This window comes from Carcharodon carcharias, chromosome X (genome assembly GCF_017639515.1).
Source record: "Carcharodon carcharias isolate sCarCar2 chromosome X, sCarCar2.pri, whole genome shotgun sequence".
Lineage (NCBI taxonomy): Eukaryota > Metazoa > Chordata > Chondrichthyes > Lamniformes > Lamnidae > Carcharodon > Carcharodon carcharias.
The window spans coordinates 17,544,718-17,559,415 of record NC_054507.1 but is presented as its reverse complement, the minus strand read 5'-3'; the positions used below and the strand labels follow the sequence as shown (position 1 = coordinate 17,559,415).

General features: G+C 42.8%; 1 protein-coding gene across 1 annotated transcript in view; it reads left to right on the top strand.

The window, feature by feature from the left end:
- asic1b (acid-sensing (proton-gated) ion channel 1b) overlaps positions 1–14,698 on the top strand; it is a 220,138-nt gene that overhangs the window by 168,807 nt on the left and 36,633 nt on the right. The window contains exon 6 of the mRNA XM_041180347.1: positions 4,120–4,273. Within this exon, the coding sequence (XP_041036281.1) occupies positions 4,120–4,273 (154 nt within the window). The remainder of the gene's footprint in view (positions 1–4,119; positions 4,274–14,698) is intronic.

Here is a 14,698-nt window from a genome sequence, read left to right as displayed (position 1 = left end):
TTCATGGTCATCAGATTTTTAATTCCAAATTTTTTATTGAATTCAAATTTGAACCCAGATCCCCAGAGCATTATCCTGGGTCTCTGGATTACTAGTCTAGTGACAATATCACAATGCCATTACCTCCCCAGGTATGATGTAAGTGAGGTCTCTGTGGGGTCAAGATGGCTCCAAGTTTACACATGTGGTGATGAAAGGTTGAAAATGAGATAATCCAATGCTTGGGCACTGTAATCTAGGGCACTGTTGACAATTGATTCACCAGCCTGGCTCACTAATGGGATCTGGTGAGGTAGACCTGGCACTAAAGGCTGAGATTCAGCGCCCTCAGCTTCAAACAACCCTGTAAAGTCAATACTCCCAACGTCCTAATTATTGGTGCCCTGCTCTGTCATACTTTCTGGTCCTCACTGACTAAACACCAACAAAGCCCCTGTGAACTTGTGGATCTCTAAAAGCTATGCTGTTACCAACCCGTTGCCAATCTTTCTGAACTTAGTTAGGAAGGTTGTTAGAGAGAATGTACTCTACATTGAGTGAAGAGAAGCTCTACTTATGTGGATTTCTCAGTGGCTGCATTGAGAAAATCATAAACATGATAATGGGTTTCCGCAAGTCTTAGATACTTAGCTAATCAAAGAGAAAAATTCTCTCTTTCTCTGTCACTCTTTCTCTCCATCCCCATCTTTTTCATTCCTTCTTATCTCATTCCTTATTTCTTCCTTTCTCTTATTCTCTCTTCCCTCTTTCATTTCTCCCCTCCTTGCCTCTTTCTCTCATTCCTCCCTTCGCTTCATCGTCCCCTTGTTCCTTGTCTTTTATTCCCTTTCTGTCACACGATTACTGGCAACAACCTGTTTCTGTGTATCATATCCTTGAATGATCTGTCCATTCCAGTTAACATCATTGAGTTTGCTTTTTGCTGAAAGGGCTGATAACATACAGAATGATTGTGCTTGTGGGGGTGTTGGTACCTTCTCTCTTACACAGGGCTATGGTCCAAGTTATTGCTCAAGAGCTGAGGGCTGCCTCCCAAACAGATGGGGTGGCACATTCAGGTATTGCAATTTGCTCAAAATATACAGGTCAGAATGCAAGGACAGTTGCCTGTGGTTTTGTTACTGACCACATGCTTTGTTAACATTATTCTGTACCTCCCACCTCAGGACTAAATGCACAGACAGGCACATACAAGAGCTGAGTTTCAGACATAGAAGGACTGCGTGCAACTTGTGAGATGTATGTTGTCCACTCATGCATTGACCAAGTCGAACATGCTAAGCAATGGTTAAGTAACCCTAAGTACTACAGTCTGCGGGCAACTACGCACAAAGTGATTCAGCCAGCAAAAGTGCATTCTTTTAGATCGGAAGCAAAAAAAAAAGCACACTGCACTCTGGCCCAGCAAAATAAATGTTTTTAGATTGCCCGAAAGAGACTAACCTCTGCCATCGGCACCAGCTACAATGCCACGGTTAAAGTGCTTTCATCAATTTTACGTCAGTTCACAGACAAATCAAAAAAGAAATCTGCAGATCAAAAACAACCACTCCATACAGCAATCAAAATGGTCCCATTGCAACTCCAAGGACATAGTAAAGTGGCGATAGCGGCACATTTACAGCTGTGAGTGCGCAGAATAAGAAATGACATCATGTTAGCCTAGCACTAGTGATTTTGGAGCCATCCTATATGGAAGACTGGATCCAAATTATGATATGATTGCAGGAAAGAGGCACATGGAAGTCAATTTGGTGTCACTCTCCGAATAAAGCTCGAAGCATCTTGCTTTGCTCCCTGATGCTCCTGGTCAATCTTTGTGTTGCAGCTACGATCATTGCAAGGGCTTGGTCAATATCTCATAGATCACTGTGATTGCTGCTCTCTGAAGCTATCTGACTGATTCAGTGGAAGTAGCAAAGATTCTCATTTTTTTCCACAAAAACAAACGAAGAAAAGATTGCCTTGATTTGAAAGTCTCGTAGTGTTGCTAGCTCATTGTATGTATGCCAGTCTGAGGGCAGCATTTTGGCAATATATTAATGTTGGTCATTCTGGGCTCTTGGCAAAGCTGCATTCTGGCTGCTGGAGATGGTCTTGAATCCCCGATGACAGAAGTCATCTGCATTACCTTAAAGAAGCATTGTGTTTGGCAAACTTTTATGCAGTGCATTGTTGCATCACAACAATGCTGGGACCCAAGTTAGTATAATACTTATTGTCACAATTAAGGTTACCACATCCACTATGGCTTGCCAAGAAAATTTTTGTGGAGGCAATAACTCTTCAAAAGGGGAATTAATTCAGTGCCAAACCCATTCCATTGCAATGCCTTCTGCTTCTCTTACTGTTCAGTTGTTGTGTCTGTCTCTGCGCTGATCCTTATTTGCTGACATTGACCACTTATTTATTCACTTACATTTTTAAGAATAAGAATTATAGATAACTCTAATGGCACTTTAACTTTTGGTTCCTGTTCGGGTGGGGAATGGACACTATGTGAACCAGAATGCTATCACAATGAATAAAGCTTGTCCAGAAGCCAAGTCTGTGGTGACTCCAGTTACCCAGAACTCATTGCAGGTAAAACCAAGATGGTGGAATACCTTTTGGTTAACCTCCATTACTAAATACAGGGTGCTCTAGTCTGTATAACACAGTAATAAAAAAAGCAATTACTGCTGAAGTGTATTTGTTATCCAGCTTGCTAAAAGAAGCAATGATTGTGATGTTTCCTAATTATTATGTCTACAAGTCTTGAATGATTTATTTTTGATGTTTACCAACTTTAAGTTGAATAGTCCACTTAGAAGATTAACATTCTCTCCAGATGGCATTACCCATGTTGGTACTGAGCCATAGAGATTAGGAAGATCCCAGCTTTGATTTCTAGTTTTGTCAGACTTAGCTGATCTTAGTTGGGATGCTGACAGCGATGCTGAGATTAACCTCAGAATTCATGAGCCAGGGAGAGGAAAAATCAGTCTTTCTTTATCTAACTCGACAAAACAATTTTAGAATCCTTGCAATCGCTGTGTTCCACTCTGCTATACCATGTGTTATTTTAAACATATTACTTTAATGATTAGAACAAAAGATAGTACAAAATATCTGAATATGCACATAGTCAATATTGTCTGTTTCAAAAGGGGTCTGGGTGGTGCACAGGGTTGAAATATTGTCCTTTCACCTCTAATGTTTGGGCTCAATCCAGCCTCAACAAGCAAGTTGGTATGTATTTGCATCTAGTCTAATCACAGAAAAGATATTCTTGTCCTTGAAATGCTATAAAGGTGAGCAACCAAGCTGCTCCCAATATCAGGCATTTCATTTGTGAGGGAAGGTTAAAAAAATTCTTTTCTTTGCAAAAGGGCAGATCTTGAGGTGGCCTACATTGAAGTTTACAAGACTAAATGGAGGGAGGTGACAGAGTTGATCAAGGCAAATTTTGCACCGTGACAAAGGGGTCAAATGCTACCAAACACAAGTGAAAGATGCAGGCATTAGGAATAAGAGAGGAAGTTATGTAGACCTTTTTGTTTAGAAGAGGAATAACTCAGTTTTGGAGGATGGGTCAGATTGATTCTGGAGATCATTGGATGTCATTCTAGAGGGATATTGGGAAATACATGGTAGCCAATAAATTTGTCTGCCTTGCACCTTCAACATTTAGTGAAGGCTTCACCCTCCGAAAACTTATGTCCAACTAATAGGTTTGTGTAAGTATCCCTGGTTGTTTAGATTTCCATTAGAATGAATCTGGTTTTCATCTCATTTAGTCTCATCTTACGTGCATTTGGAAGCAAATATTGCAAATATGTTTGAAAGAGGAATTATAAGCCCTTATGAAGAGGTGGATAGATGTGGTTAGAAAAGAGGCAGGGCTGTTGGACTAACTGGCCTTTTGTCAGTTCCAGGAAGTTCTTCTGCATCTAACTTGAAGCAGCCATGGTCCAACTGTTAGTGAACTACAGGAATGTGACGAGTATGATTCTAATTAATACCAGTTCACCCTTAGAACAGGGAAGGCAGTAAAAGAACAATGCATTAGCTCAGCACACCATCAATTCCCCCCTCTTAACAGCAAGCAATACAATTGTGTCACTGCTATTTGAACAGAATTCTTGGTGGAGAAGGACAGTACATATTGCACCTGTGAGACGCCATGCAACATGACTCGATATGGTAAGGAGTTGTCCATGGTAAAAATCCCCAGCAAGGCTTCAGCCAAATACCTGGCCAAAAAGTACAACAAATCAGAAGATTACATTGGGTGAGTAACCTCTACTATAATTGCTTTTCTGTTTGTGTCACAATATAGTCATGATTAAAGAGGTAGTGTCTTTGTCACTGGGGAAAGGGTTCAGCCGTGCCTCACATCACATGTGATGCAGTAACATTTTCCTGGTGTGCTGTGGAGTTTCAACATGATTGGAACGTTTGAACCTGCCATCATCCCACCTAGACCACCTAGTTTCTGGCTAATATCACTAAAGGTATCCTGTGTGACTATTCCTGGGTTAAGCATTCTTCCTTTGCACTGTGGGCAACTGCTTTCTTTTTCAATGTCTTGCCTCTGTGGTTTGCCTTGATGGCAGGGTCCTTTCATGGTCCCATTCCCAGCAGACTGAATGTAGCCAGCTCCACTTACATAACAAATTATCCTAATATATTCATCTATGGCATGCTCCAAGATCTCCCTCGTATTCCTGAGTGACATTCCAGCTCTTGGCAAAATTACCCTCAAGAATGGAGTCCAGTTCTATATGTCACCAAGCTTTACCTCTCCACTACCCTATCCTCAACTCTACAACTGTCACTGTGCTTTCTGACAGCTGGTGTACCATTAAGTGATGGATGAGACAGAACTTTGTCCAGTTAAATATTGGCAAGATTGAAGCCTTTTCTGCCTTCCCTGCAGAAACTGTGCACTCTAGCCCTCTGATACCAGTGCCATACTTGACTGTTTACACTGGCCGAACCCAATGGGCACTACCTCAATGCTCTGCTCAGAGCTGAACTTCAAACCCCACATCCAGCCCATCAGCAAACCATCTATTTCCACTTCCACAATATTCCTTACCTACTTCCCCCCCCTCATTCCCACCACAACTGAAACTCTCATCCATGCCTTTGTGACCTCCTACCTCAACTTTTCCAACAACCCTCCTTTTACTGGTCCCCTGAGCTCCACCCTACAGAAACTCCAATTCTTCCAGAACTTCATCATCCATGTCATATGCCACATAAAGTCCCACTTACCTATCACCCCATCCTGACTGACTTCTTCCAAATTACTGTCCCACATCTATAACCTCCTCTCACCTTACATCTTAGTTCATGCCCTCCACTCTTCTGAATCCTGTCTACTGTGCAGTTCCCCCGAGCCCTTTTCAATTACTCCAAATAGTGCCATCTCGTTTAGCCAATATGGCATAACATTCTGGAATTCTCTTCCTAAACCTCTCTGCCCTCCTACCTCAGAAGTCTGGTCAAAACAACACCTCCAGTCACCTCCTCAACCTTCTTCTGATTCCTACTTCAAGGTTTGGTCCACTCTGACATTAAAGACATTTTATAAGTGGAAACTTTTGTGATCATGTTGGTAAAAATAGATGGTGGGATGGAGTGGGGACTAAATAAAGGCCGCGTTTCTTTAAGTGGTTTATGAAGTTAATTTGACTAAGAACAAATAACAGATTAACAGCTGGCTCAGGGATAGATTTCCCTTCTTTCATAACATTGATGAAACAGTGTTTTCCAGGCAGTGCTGGGATACAAATATAGGCACCAATGGAGGATTTGTATTTAACCATGACCGCCAGTGTCGTGAATGCCCGATATAAACCCAGTTTCTGTTTGTGCTTCTTGAACAAAAGTAATTTGACTGAATTTATTGTCTAATTTATATGCAATGTTCGATGGCAGAAATTACCATCTTTACAGCACAGCACAGCTATAAATGTTGATTGCCTCCAGAAAGGCCCTGAGTCACAGTAACACTGGGCAAGACAGCAACATTTAAGTTGAAATGTGCGAGCAATTGTAAATCCCAATGTAACATTCTCAGTGGGGACAGTGGATATGCAAAGAACTGAATCCACCTCACCAATATTTACAGTGAGCTCATTGTAGCTTCTGTTTATACAATAACAGTTTGCATCTTTACAGCACCTTTAACATAGTAAAACGCCCCAAGGCACTTCACAAAATTTGACACTGAGCCACAGAAAGAGATATTTGCACAGGTAGATATTAATTTTAAGGAGCTTCTTAAAGGCAGAGGAAGAGGCAGAGAGGTTTAGGGAGAGAATTCCAGAGTATAGGGCCCCAGGCAGCTGAAGGCATGGCCTCCAATGGCAGGGCAAAGGGAATCAGGGATGTACAAGAGGCCAGAATTTGAGGAGCGCAGAGATCTCAGAGGATCGTAGAGCTGAAGGAGTGAAGGAGGTTACAGAGGTGGGGGGGCGGGTGGGGGGGTCATGGAGAGATTTGAAAACAAGGATGAGAATTTTTAAAACTTACATGCTTACTAACATAATGTCATTTACTCCCCAGGAGTTTGATGGAGGAGCTGGAGTTAATTTTTAGCATCTCAGATAGGTACAGGAATTGAATAAATGGCAGTCTTGAAATGATCTGTGTGATATCAATCTATGATTCTTAACTTGTTCAGCTAGCAGACAAATGGATTTTATCGAGTGTGTGAAATGTTTGTACATTAATATCACACAGTGTAATTTCAAGTGTGTTCTGTACCTCTTGTATGGTTGGGTATAGTTCTATTCAATTGTGGTACAGGTCCTGTATAAAATGTGTACGATTGTACTATTGTCAGTGTTCTCTTGATCTGCACTTTATTTATGGTACCCATCAACAGATAATGCAGATTTCAACTATTCTTAAAAATCATGTCACCTATCTTTTTTCTCCTCCATAACCTTTTGCTCATTTAAGATGAAGGATGTCAGTACTAGCTAATGGAATGTTAATGTCCACAACACCAGCTATGATGTAGGTTAGACCCAGAGTAAACCTCCACTGACAGGGGTACTTTGTTCTCCCGTTTAGAAAGTACTAAGGTGTGTAAACTACAAGACAGAGAAGGATAAAATACTATTCTTAATTGCTTCTTATTGTCCAGAATGTGCTTGGTGGGCATTTAATCACAAAAACATCTGCACTTTGACAAGTGATGACATGTAATGTAAATCACCATCATGCTTCAGCACCATATATTCAGGAATTTAACTGAAATCTTGAAATGGTGGTGTGGAGTGTGTGACAAGGTTTGTCAGGAGGCATAGGGGCAGTTCAATTTTGTTCCTGCAATCCTGAGATTATCGGTGCATCATCCTGGAGCAGCACTGATCAATGTGCTCATGCCACAGCAACATCCCGAGCATAGAAAAAGACTTATTCTTCAAAAAGGGAGGTTAGGGAAGAACAGTAGAGTCTCCTCTAACTGGACTGTAATCAAAAGTGAACTGATCTGCTCTAACAGCAACAATAGCTTATATTTATATAGCACCTTGAACTTCATAAAATATCACAAGGCGCTTTACAGGAGGTTTGTAAATCATAATATGACTCCGAGCCACATAAAGAGATACTAGGTCAGGTGACCAAAGGTTTGGTCAAAGAGGTAGGTTTTAAGGAGTGTCTTAAAGGAGGAGAGAGGGTTTAGGGAGGGAAATCCAGAGCTTAAAGTCAAGGCAGCTGAAGGCACAGCCACCAATGGTGGAGTAATTAAAGTCGGGGATACTCAAGATGCCAGAATTCGAGGAGCACAGATATCTCAGAGGGTTGTCAGGCTGGAGGAGATTACAGAGATAGGGAGGGGTGAGGCCATGGAGGGATTTGAAAATAAGGATGAGAATTTTAAAATCAAGACCTTGCTTGACTGGGAGCCAATGTAGGTCAGTGAGCACAGGGGTGATAGGGGAATGGGACTTGATGCGAGTTAAGACACAGGCAACCGAGTTTTGGATAACCTCAAGTTTACAAAGGGTAGAGTGTGGGAGACCAGCCAGGACAGGGTTGGAATCGTCAAGTCTCGAGGTAAAAGGTATGAATGAGGGTTTCAGCAGCAGATAAATTGCAATGGGGCAAAGTTGGTGATGTTACGAAAATGGAAATAAAGGGCTTCAATGAATGAAGGTTCAGTGGGCAAACACTTGTTAAACACAATGCATGATAAGGAGTTATGATGAACCTCTCTTCATTTGGGCAGTAAACTTCATGTGGCACATAGCGTAGTGTGGGGTCCTTCTATCCATTGTAAGGAATACCATTTGCTAGCTGAAGCTGCAGAATGAGTGCATTGCATACTGGTATTGTTTCCTATGCATACTCCCTAATAGCAGAATAGGATCAACTATGGGCGATGGCAGAAGAGCAAATGGTGGATTCTGTCTAAAGAGAGGTTTGCAGGTGTAAGAGGCTCAGCAGTGGGTCTACCAGCTACCCAAACTGATACACTTTCATTCAAAGCTCAGCTTTCGGGAGTTTCGCAAATGGAATAGTGCCTGATGAGACTCAGGCTGAGCATGGAAGCTGACTCTGGGTGGGAAAATTTGCAACCGAAGTCAACAAATGCAGCAGCAGCACTATTGGTGGAAGTCAAGGGAACAATTGTCCTTAGAATCTCTGCACCTTGTAACCCTCTGTTAGAATTTGTTCATTGAGTTCAGTATGGACCACAAGCAACAGGAGCAAAGGCAGTAGGTCATGCATCTCAGCACATTCTACCCGACATTATTCATTCATTTTGAGGCAGTTTAGTTAACCTGATTGCCTGAGGGGAAGGCTGATTCCTGCAAAAGATGAAATATACGATAGCTGATGACCCTTGGTTGGAGGTCCTATCCAACCACAGCCGGGAACCAGGATTCTTAATGAGCAAGCTTTTGGAGTGCTCACATAATGCTTCAGATGGTACTCTCGCCCCAGTGAAAGTTGAATTTTTTTGTTACCATGTTCAGTATGTTGCACAATGTTACCAACGGAGATCATGGACAAGCTCAAGAGGCAGCATGAAGGGGAAGAAGATCACCAAAGAGGGCAGGAGGCCAGACGTGGCATGTTGGCAGGAAGCTGGGAGAGGGCATCATAACCATTTTCTTTTCTGGCAGTCCTGCTGGTATTTGAAAGGCCTTTTCTTTCTCATTGGTAGCAGACTGAGTATGTGTTTTTCCTGTTTCCTAAGACCTGTACTTTATTCCCTTTTCAAACAGTAATAAAATCACAGAATGCAGCTTTTAACAAATGGATGTGTTTTAATAATCTTCTCCGGTCCCGGTAGTGTCCACGTGCATGTATCTACACATTACCTTCTTTCTTACTGTGCTTACCAGCACCTGACAGTCATTTACTTCTACATAGCAGGTATTGCTGTTTGCTTTGATCTCCATAAACTCCAAGGACTGGATATTGAGGAACCATATTTTCATGAGACTCTGGGTTCCCTCTGACTGAAATGGCAGCATGATGCCCCTCATCAGTCCCAGGACGCTCTTGCCCTTCGATTTTGGAGACACCCCTGGAAATCGCTTCTCCACACTGTCCACCGTGTTCAATCAGATTCTTGTGGAATGTAGAAACACTTAAGCACAATGGCTCCCTGCTGCATCTGACCAGATGCAATATGCAGGGCATTTTCTGCTTTCTGCTGCTCCATCCTGAATGCTGCTGGCTGGACTGGTGCTTGGTTCAAATGGGATGTTGGGTGCCTGGATAAGCAATACTGCATCCTTTCTTTATCCTTTATTCTTTCATGGGATGTGGGCATCGCTGGCAAGACCAGCATTTGTTGCCCATCCCTAATTGCCCTTGAACTGAGTGGCTTGCAAGGCCATTTCAGAGGGTAGTTAAGAGTCAACCAGACTACTGTGGGTCTGGAGTCACATGTAGATCGGACCAGGTAAGGATGGCAGATTTCCTTCCCTTTAGTGAACCAGATGGGTTTTTAACAACAGTCGATAATAGTTTCATGGTCACCATCACTGAGATTAGCTTTCAATTCCAAATGTATTCACTGAATTTAAATTCCACCAGCTGCCATGGTGGAATTTGAACCCAGAGCATTAGCCTGGGCCTCTGATTAGTAGTCCAGTGACATTACCACTACACCACCATCTCCTTTGCCTCACCATCTGTATAGAGAACAGAAGGTGAACATACAAATTCATTCATAGGCTTTGTCAATTCACTGGCATCTGCGAGGCCAGAGCATTAACTTTTTCACGTTGGCTGTCCTGCAAATCCAGCTGGCGCACATCTTCCTCCCACCTTGTGACCAAGGCCTGCCTTCTCTAATTTTCCATAAGCGAGGAACCTTTGTTCAAAGATTGCCAGGGTTCATGCTGCTGCTGTCCCACCCTGTTTTATGCCACCTTTTCTGTCAGAAGAGACATGAGGAAACATTATTGATGGTGTCTGGCCAGCAGGTTTCATATAATGCTCCATCAATTTTCCCATACTTCACAGCATACACAGTACAAATGATGAGAAATGCCCTTTAAAAGAAACAGCATCATTGCAATATTACCAAACAAATATATGCCTGTCTGTCTGGGGTTAAGCAGGATTTAGGATACTGATATTGGCAGCACTTTATGCTGTCACATTGAGGAGTGTGAATCCATTGCATGGTCAAGGCTGCAGAATTCGCACTTCCTTACGTGTTATCTTGGTGGCTATCCTCAAGTCTTCCTCATATGCACCCATATCCCTTTGGGCCTCTGTTATGCTCAGCAATCAGTGCCTAGGCTGACTGGTCCCGAACTTTGACCTCTGCTGCAAAAGGTTCGTTGGACTTGCCAGGCTTATCATTGAGAAGGATCACAGGATCTTGCTCAGAATGCTGGAATTTTGAATATTGCAAGCAGATACTGCTGGCACGTTCTGAGTTCCTCACAGCATTGCTGTATTTCCATCCAGTTTAGACAGCTTGTTAACTGCTTGAGAAGTGAGAACAATGAGCAGCAATATTCCTTTTATTGGCCTGTTTCCAATGGCTAACATTATTCATTTTATGAGATACAAATCCAACTGAGCAATAAGACATTGATTAGGCCTCAACTGGAGTATGGTGTTCGATTCTGGGCACCACACTTCAGGAAAGATGTCAAGGCCTTGGAGAGGGTACAGAGAAGATTTCCCAGGATCGTACCAGGGATGAGGGACTTTGGTTATGTGGAGAGACTGGAGAATCTGGGGCTCTTCTCCTTTCAGCAGAGAAGGTCAAGAGGAGATTTAATAGAGGTGTTCAAAATCATGAGGGGAAAAAAATATTATGAATTCAGTTGTGATCTGGAATGCATGTGGCCTGAAAGGGCAGTGGAAGTGGATTCAATTGTAATGTTCACAGGAGAATTGGATTGAAAGGAAAAATGTACAAAGGTAGGAGAAAGAGCAGGGGAAGAGGATGAATTGGGTAGCTCTACCAAAAAGCTGCAAAGGCATGATGGGTAGAATGGCCTCCTTTTATGCTGTATCATTCTGTGACTCTAATCTCAGGTGCGCTGGTTAGACATGTTACACACAAACAGGAAGAGGTGAAGTTGAATATTTATTTCTAAAGAACAAAAATACACCAGCTGATGTCATGAGTGAGCTTTAGGACAGGATGATCAGCACTTCTGTTACACCGGTCTTCCTAGCTTCAAACTTGGCACACTTACATCTTGGAATTAGGAGGCTGTGGGTTCAAGTTCTACTGAAGGATTAGAGCTCACTATCTCAGTTGGCACTTCAGTGGGAGGGTGTTGCACTGTGGGAGGTGCCATCTTTTGGATATGACATTAAACTGAGGCCCTGTATGCCTGTTCCAGTGGATGTTCAAGACCTCTTGGAGCTATTCAAAGAAAATCAGGGCCTTCTCTCAGTGCCCTGGCCTAAATTAGACCCAATTAGCCAGGCACACCAAAAAAAGCAATGAACTTGGCATTCATCTCATAGCTGCTGTGTTTCTTGCATTACAACAAAGAATATGTTGCTTCTACTTCATTCACTCTCAAGCACTGTGGGATGTCCTGAGGCTGTGAAAAGCGCCATATAAATGCAATTCTTTCTTTCATTGTCTATGGGTCTGCTAGTGTGATTGCTGAGTAAGATCCCCTCTCTGTCTCTTCATCCTAAAGTCTAAGCAAAGCTACTGTTCTTCTCTTGCTCCTTCTCCACGTTCTTTCCCTCTTCTCTGCAATGCGTTGACTTGTGCTGTGGTATGGGTACCACTGGCTCTTTTTGGCTTCTTTCTTATTGCTGTCTGTGTTCGTGCTGCACACAAAATAGCTGGCAGGTTTGCCCACAAAGCAAAGTCGCTGCATTTCAAGGCAATTTATCACACGTGAAGCACTTTGAAACGTTACTGTGGCATCTGATAAGGCATTTAGGGTAGACTTCCTGTAGAGTTTAGCTGTCCTGTCATAGCGCTTTGTGGGCTGATGGGACCATGATGTTCCATGCGGGAAGAGGTGAAATTCATAAAACGTTTCCCAGCAAAAACATACTGTGGAACTGTGCAGTGCAAATCTTTATGCTGTAGAGGTGAGCACTCCTGATCTCCACCCTGTGGACTAAACGTAATACCTGCTGGATCATTGCAAACACTCAGTTCAGTGAAGCAGTCCATGTCCAAATGCAGCAAGACCTGGACAATACCTAGGCTTGGGCTGACAAGTGGCAAGTAACACTCGTGCCACACAAGTGCCAGGCAATGACCATCTCCAACAAGTGAGAATCTAACCATCGCCCCTTGACATTCAATGGCATTACCATCACTGAATCCCCCACAATCAACATCCTGGGGGTTACCATTGACCAGAAACTGAACTGGACTAGCCATATAAATACTGTGGCTACAAGAGCAGGTCAGAGGCTAGGAATCCTGCAGTGAGTAACTCACCTCCTGACTCCTCAAAGCCTGTCCACCATCTACAAGGCATAAGTCAGGAGTGTGATGGATCCACTTGCCTGGATGAGTGCAGCTTCAACAACGCTCAAGAAGCTTGACACCATCCGTGACAAAGCAGCCTGCTTGATTGATACCAATTCCACAAACATTCACTCCTTCCACCGCCAACGAACAAGTAGCAGCAGTGTCTACCATCTACAAGATGCAGTGCAGCAACTCACCAAGGCTCCTTAGGCAGCACCTTCCAAATCCACGACCACTACCATCTAGAAGGACAAGGGCAGCAGACACATGGGAACACCACCATCTGCAAGTTCCCCTCCAAGTCACTCACCATCCTGACTTGGAAATATATCGCCGTTCCTTCACTGTCGCTGGGTCAAAATTCTGGAACTCCCTCCCTAACAGCACTGTGGGTGTACCTACACCACAGGGACTGTAACAGTTCAAGAAGGCAGCTTACCACCACCTTCTCAAGGGCAGTTTGGGATGGGCAATAAATGCTGGCCTAGCCAGCAAAGCCTGCATCCTGTCAATGAATAAAAAAAAAGTTATTGTCTAACCTGCAGAAAAACTTAAAAGGGATAATTGTTCAACTTCATTCTCCTGACAAGGAGCCTTGTCAGAAATGTAGGTCCATTTCACATAATTCAATTAATATTTCATATAATGTTAGAAAATATTCTTTGCATAGGTGAAATATCTGACACCTTGAAATAGTTAAGAAAAAAGCTTTTACAGAATCACAATATCTTTACAGTGCAGAAGGAGACCATTCGGCCCATCGAGTCTGCACTGGCTCTCTGAAAGAGCGTTCTACCTAGTCCCACTCCCCTGCCTTATCCCCGTAACCTTGCACATTCTCTCTTTTCAAGTAGCAATCCAATTCCCTTTTGAATACCTCGATCAAACCTGCCTCCACCACCCTCTCAGGAAGTTCATTCCAGACTCCAACCACCCTCTGAGTGAAAACATTTTTCCTCACATCACTAATACTTCTTTTGCCATTTTGAATCTGTGCCTTCTAGTTTGTGATGCTCTCTTGAGTTGGAACAATTTCTCACTATTTACACTGTCCATATCCCTCAAGGGCTCTATCAAGTCTCCTCTCAGCCTTCTTTTCTCCAAGGAAAACAGTCCCAACCTCTCCAATCTTTCCTTACAGCTACAGTTCTTTATCCCTGGAATCATTCTTGTGAATCTCCTCTGTACTCTCTCCAAAGCCTTCACATCCTTCCTCAAGTTTGGCGTCCAGAACTGGATGCAGTATTCCAGATGTGGCCTAACTAGTGTCTTATACAAGTTCAACATGACCTCCTTACTCTTGTACTCAATGCCCCTATTAATAAAGCCTAAGATACCAAATGCTTTATTAACTGCTCTCTCAACATGCCCTGCCATCTTCAATACTTAAGTACATATACACCGAGGTCCCTCTGTTCCTGCACCTCCTTTAAAGTTTCTCCCTTTATTTTATACTATTCCTCCATATTCTTCCTGCTAAAATGAATCACCTCTCACTTCTCTGCATTGAACTTCATATTTCACTTGTCTACCCAAACCACCAACATGTCTATGTCATTTTGAAGCTCAAAGCCATCTCCAGCACAGTTGAGAATGTGTCCAATCTTCGTATCATCTGCAATTTTTGAAATCATGCCCTGAACACCACAGCCTAAATCATTAATACATATCAGGAAGAGCAAGGGTCCCAACACTAGGCCCTGGAGAACTTCAATACAAACCTTCCTCCAATCTGAAAAACAACCATTTATCACTACT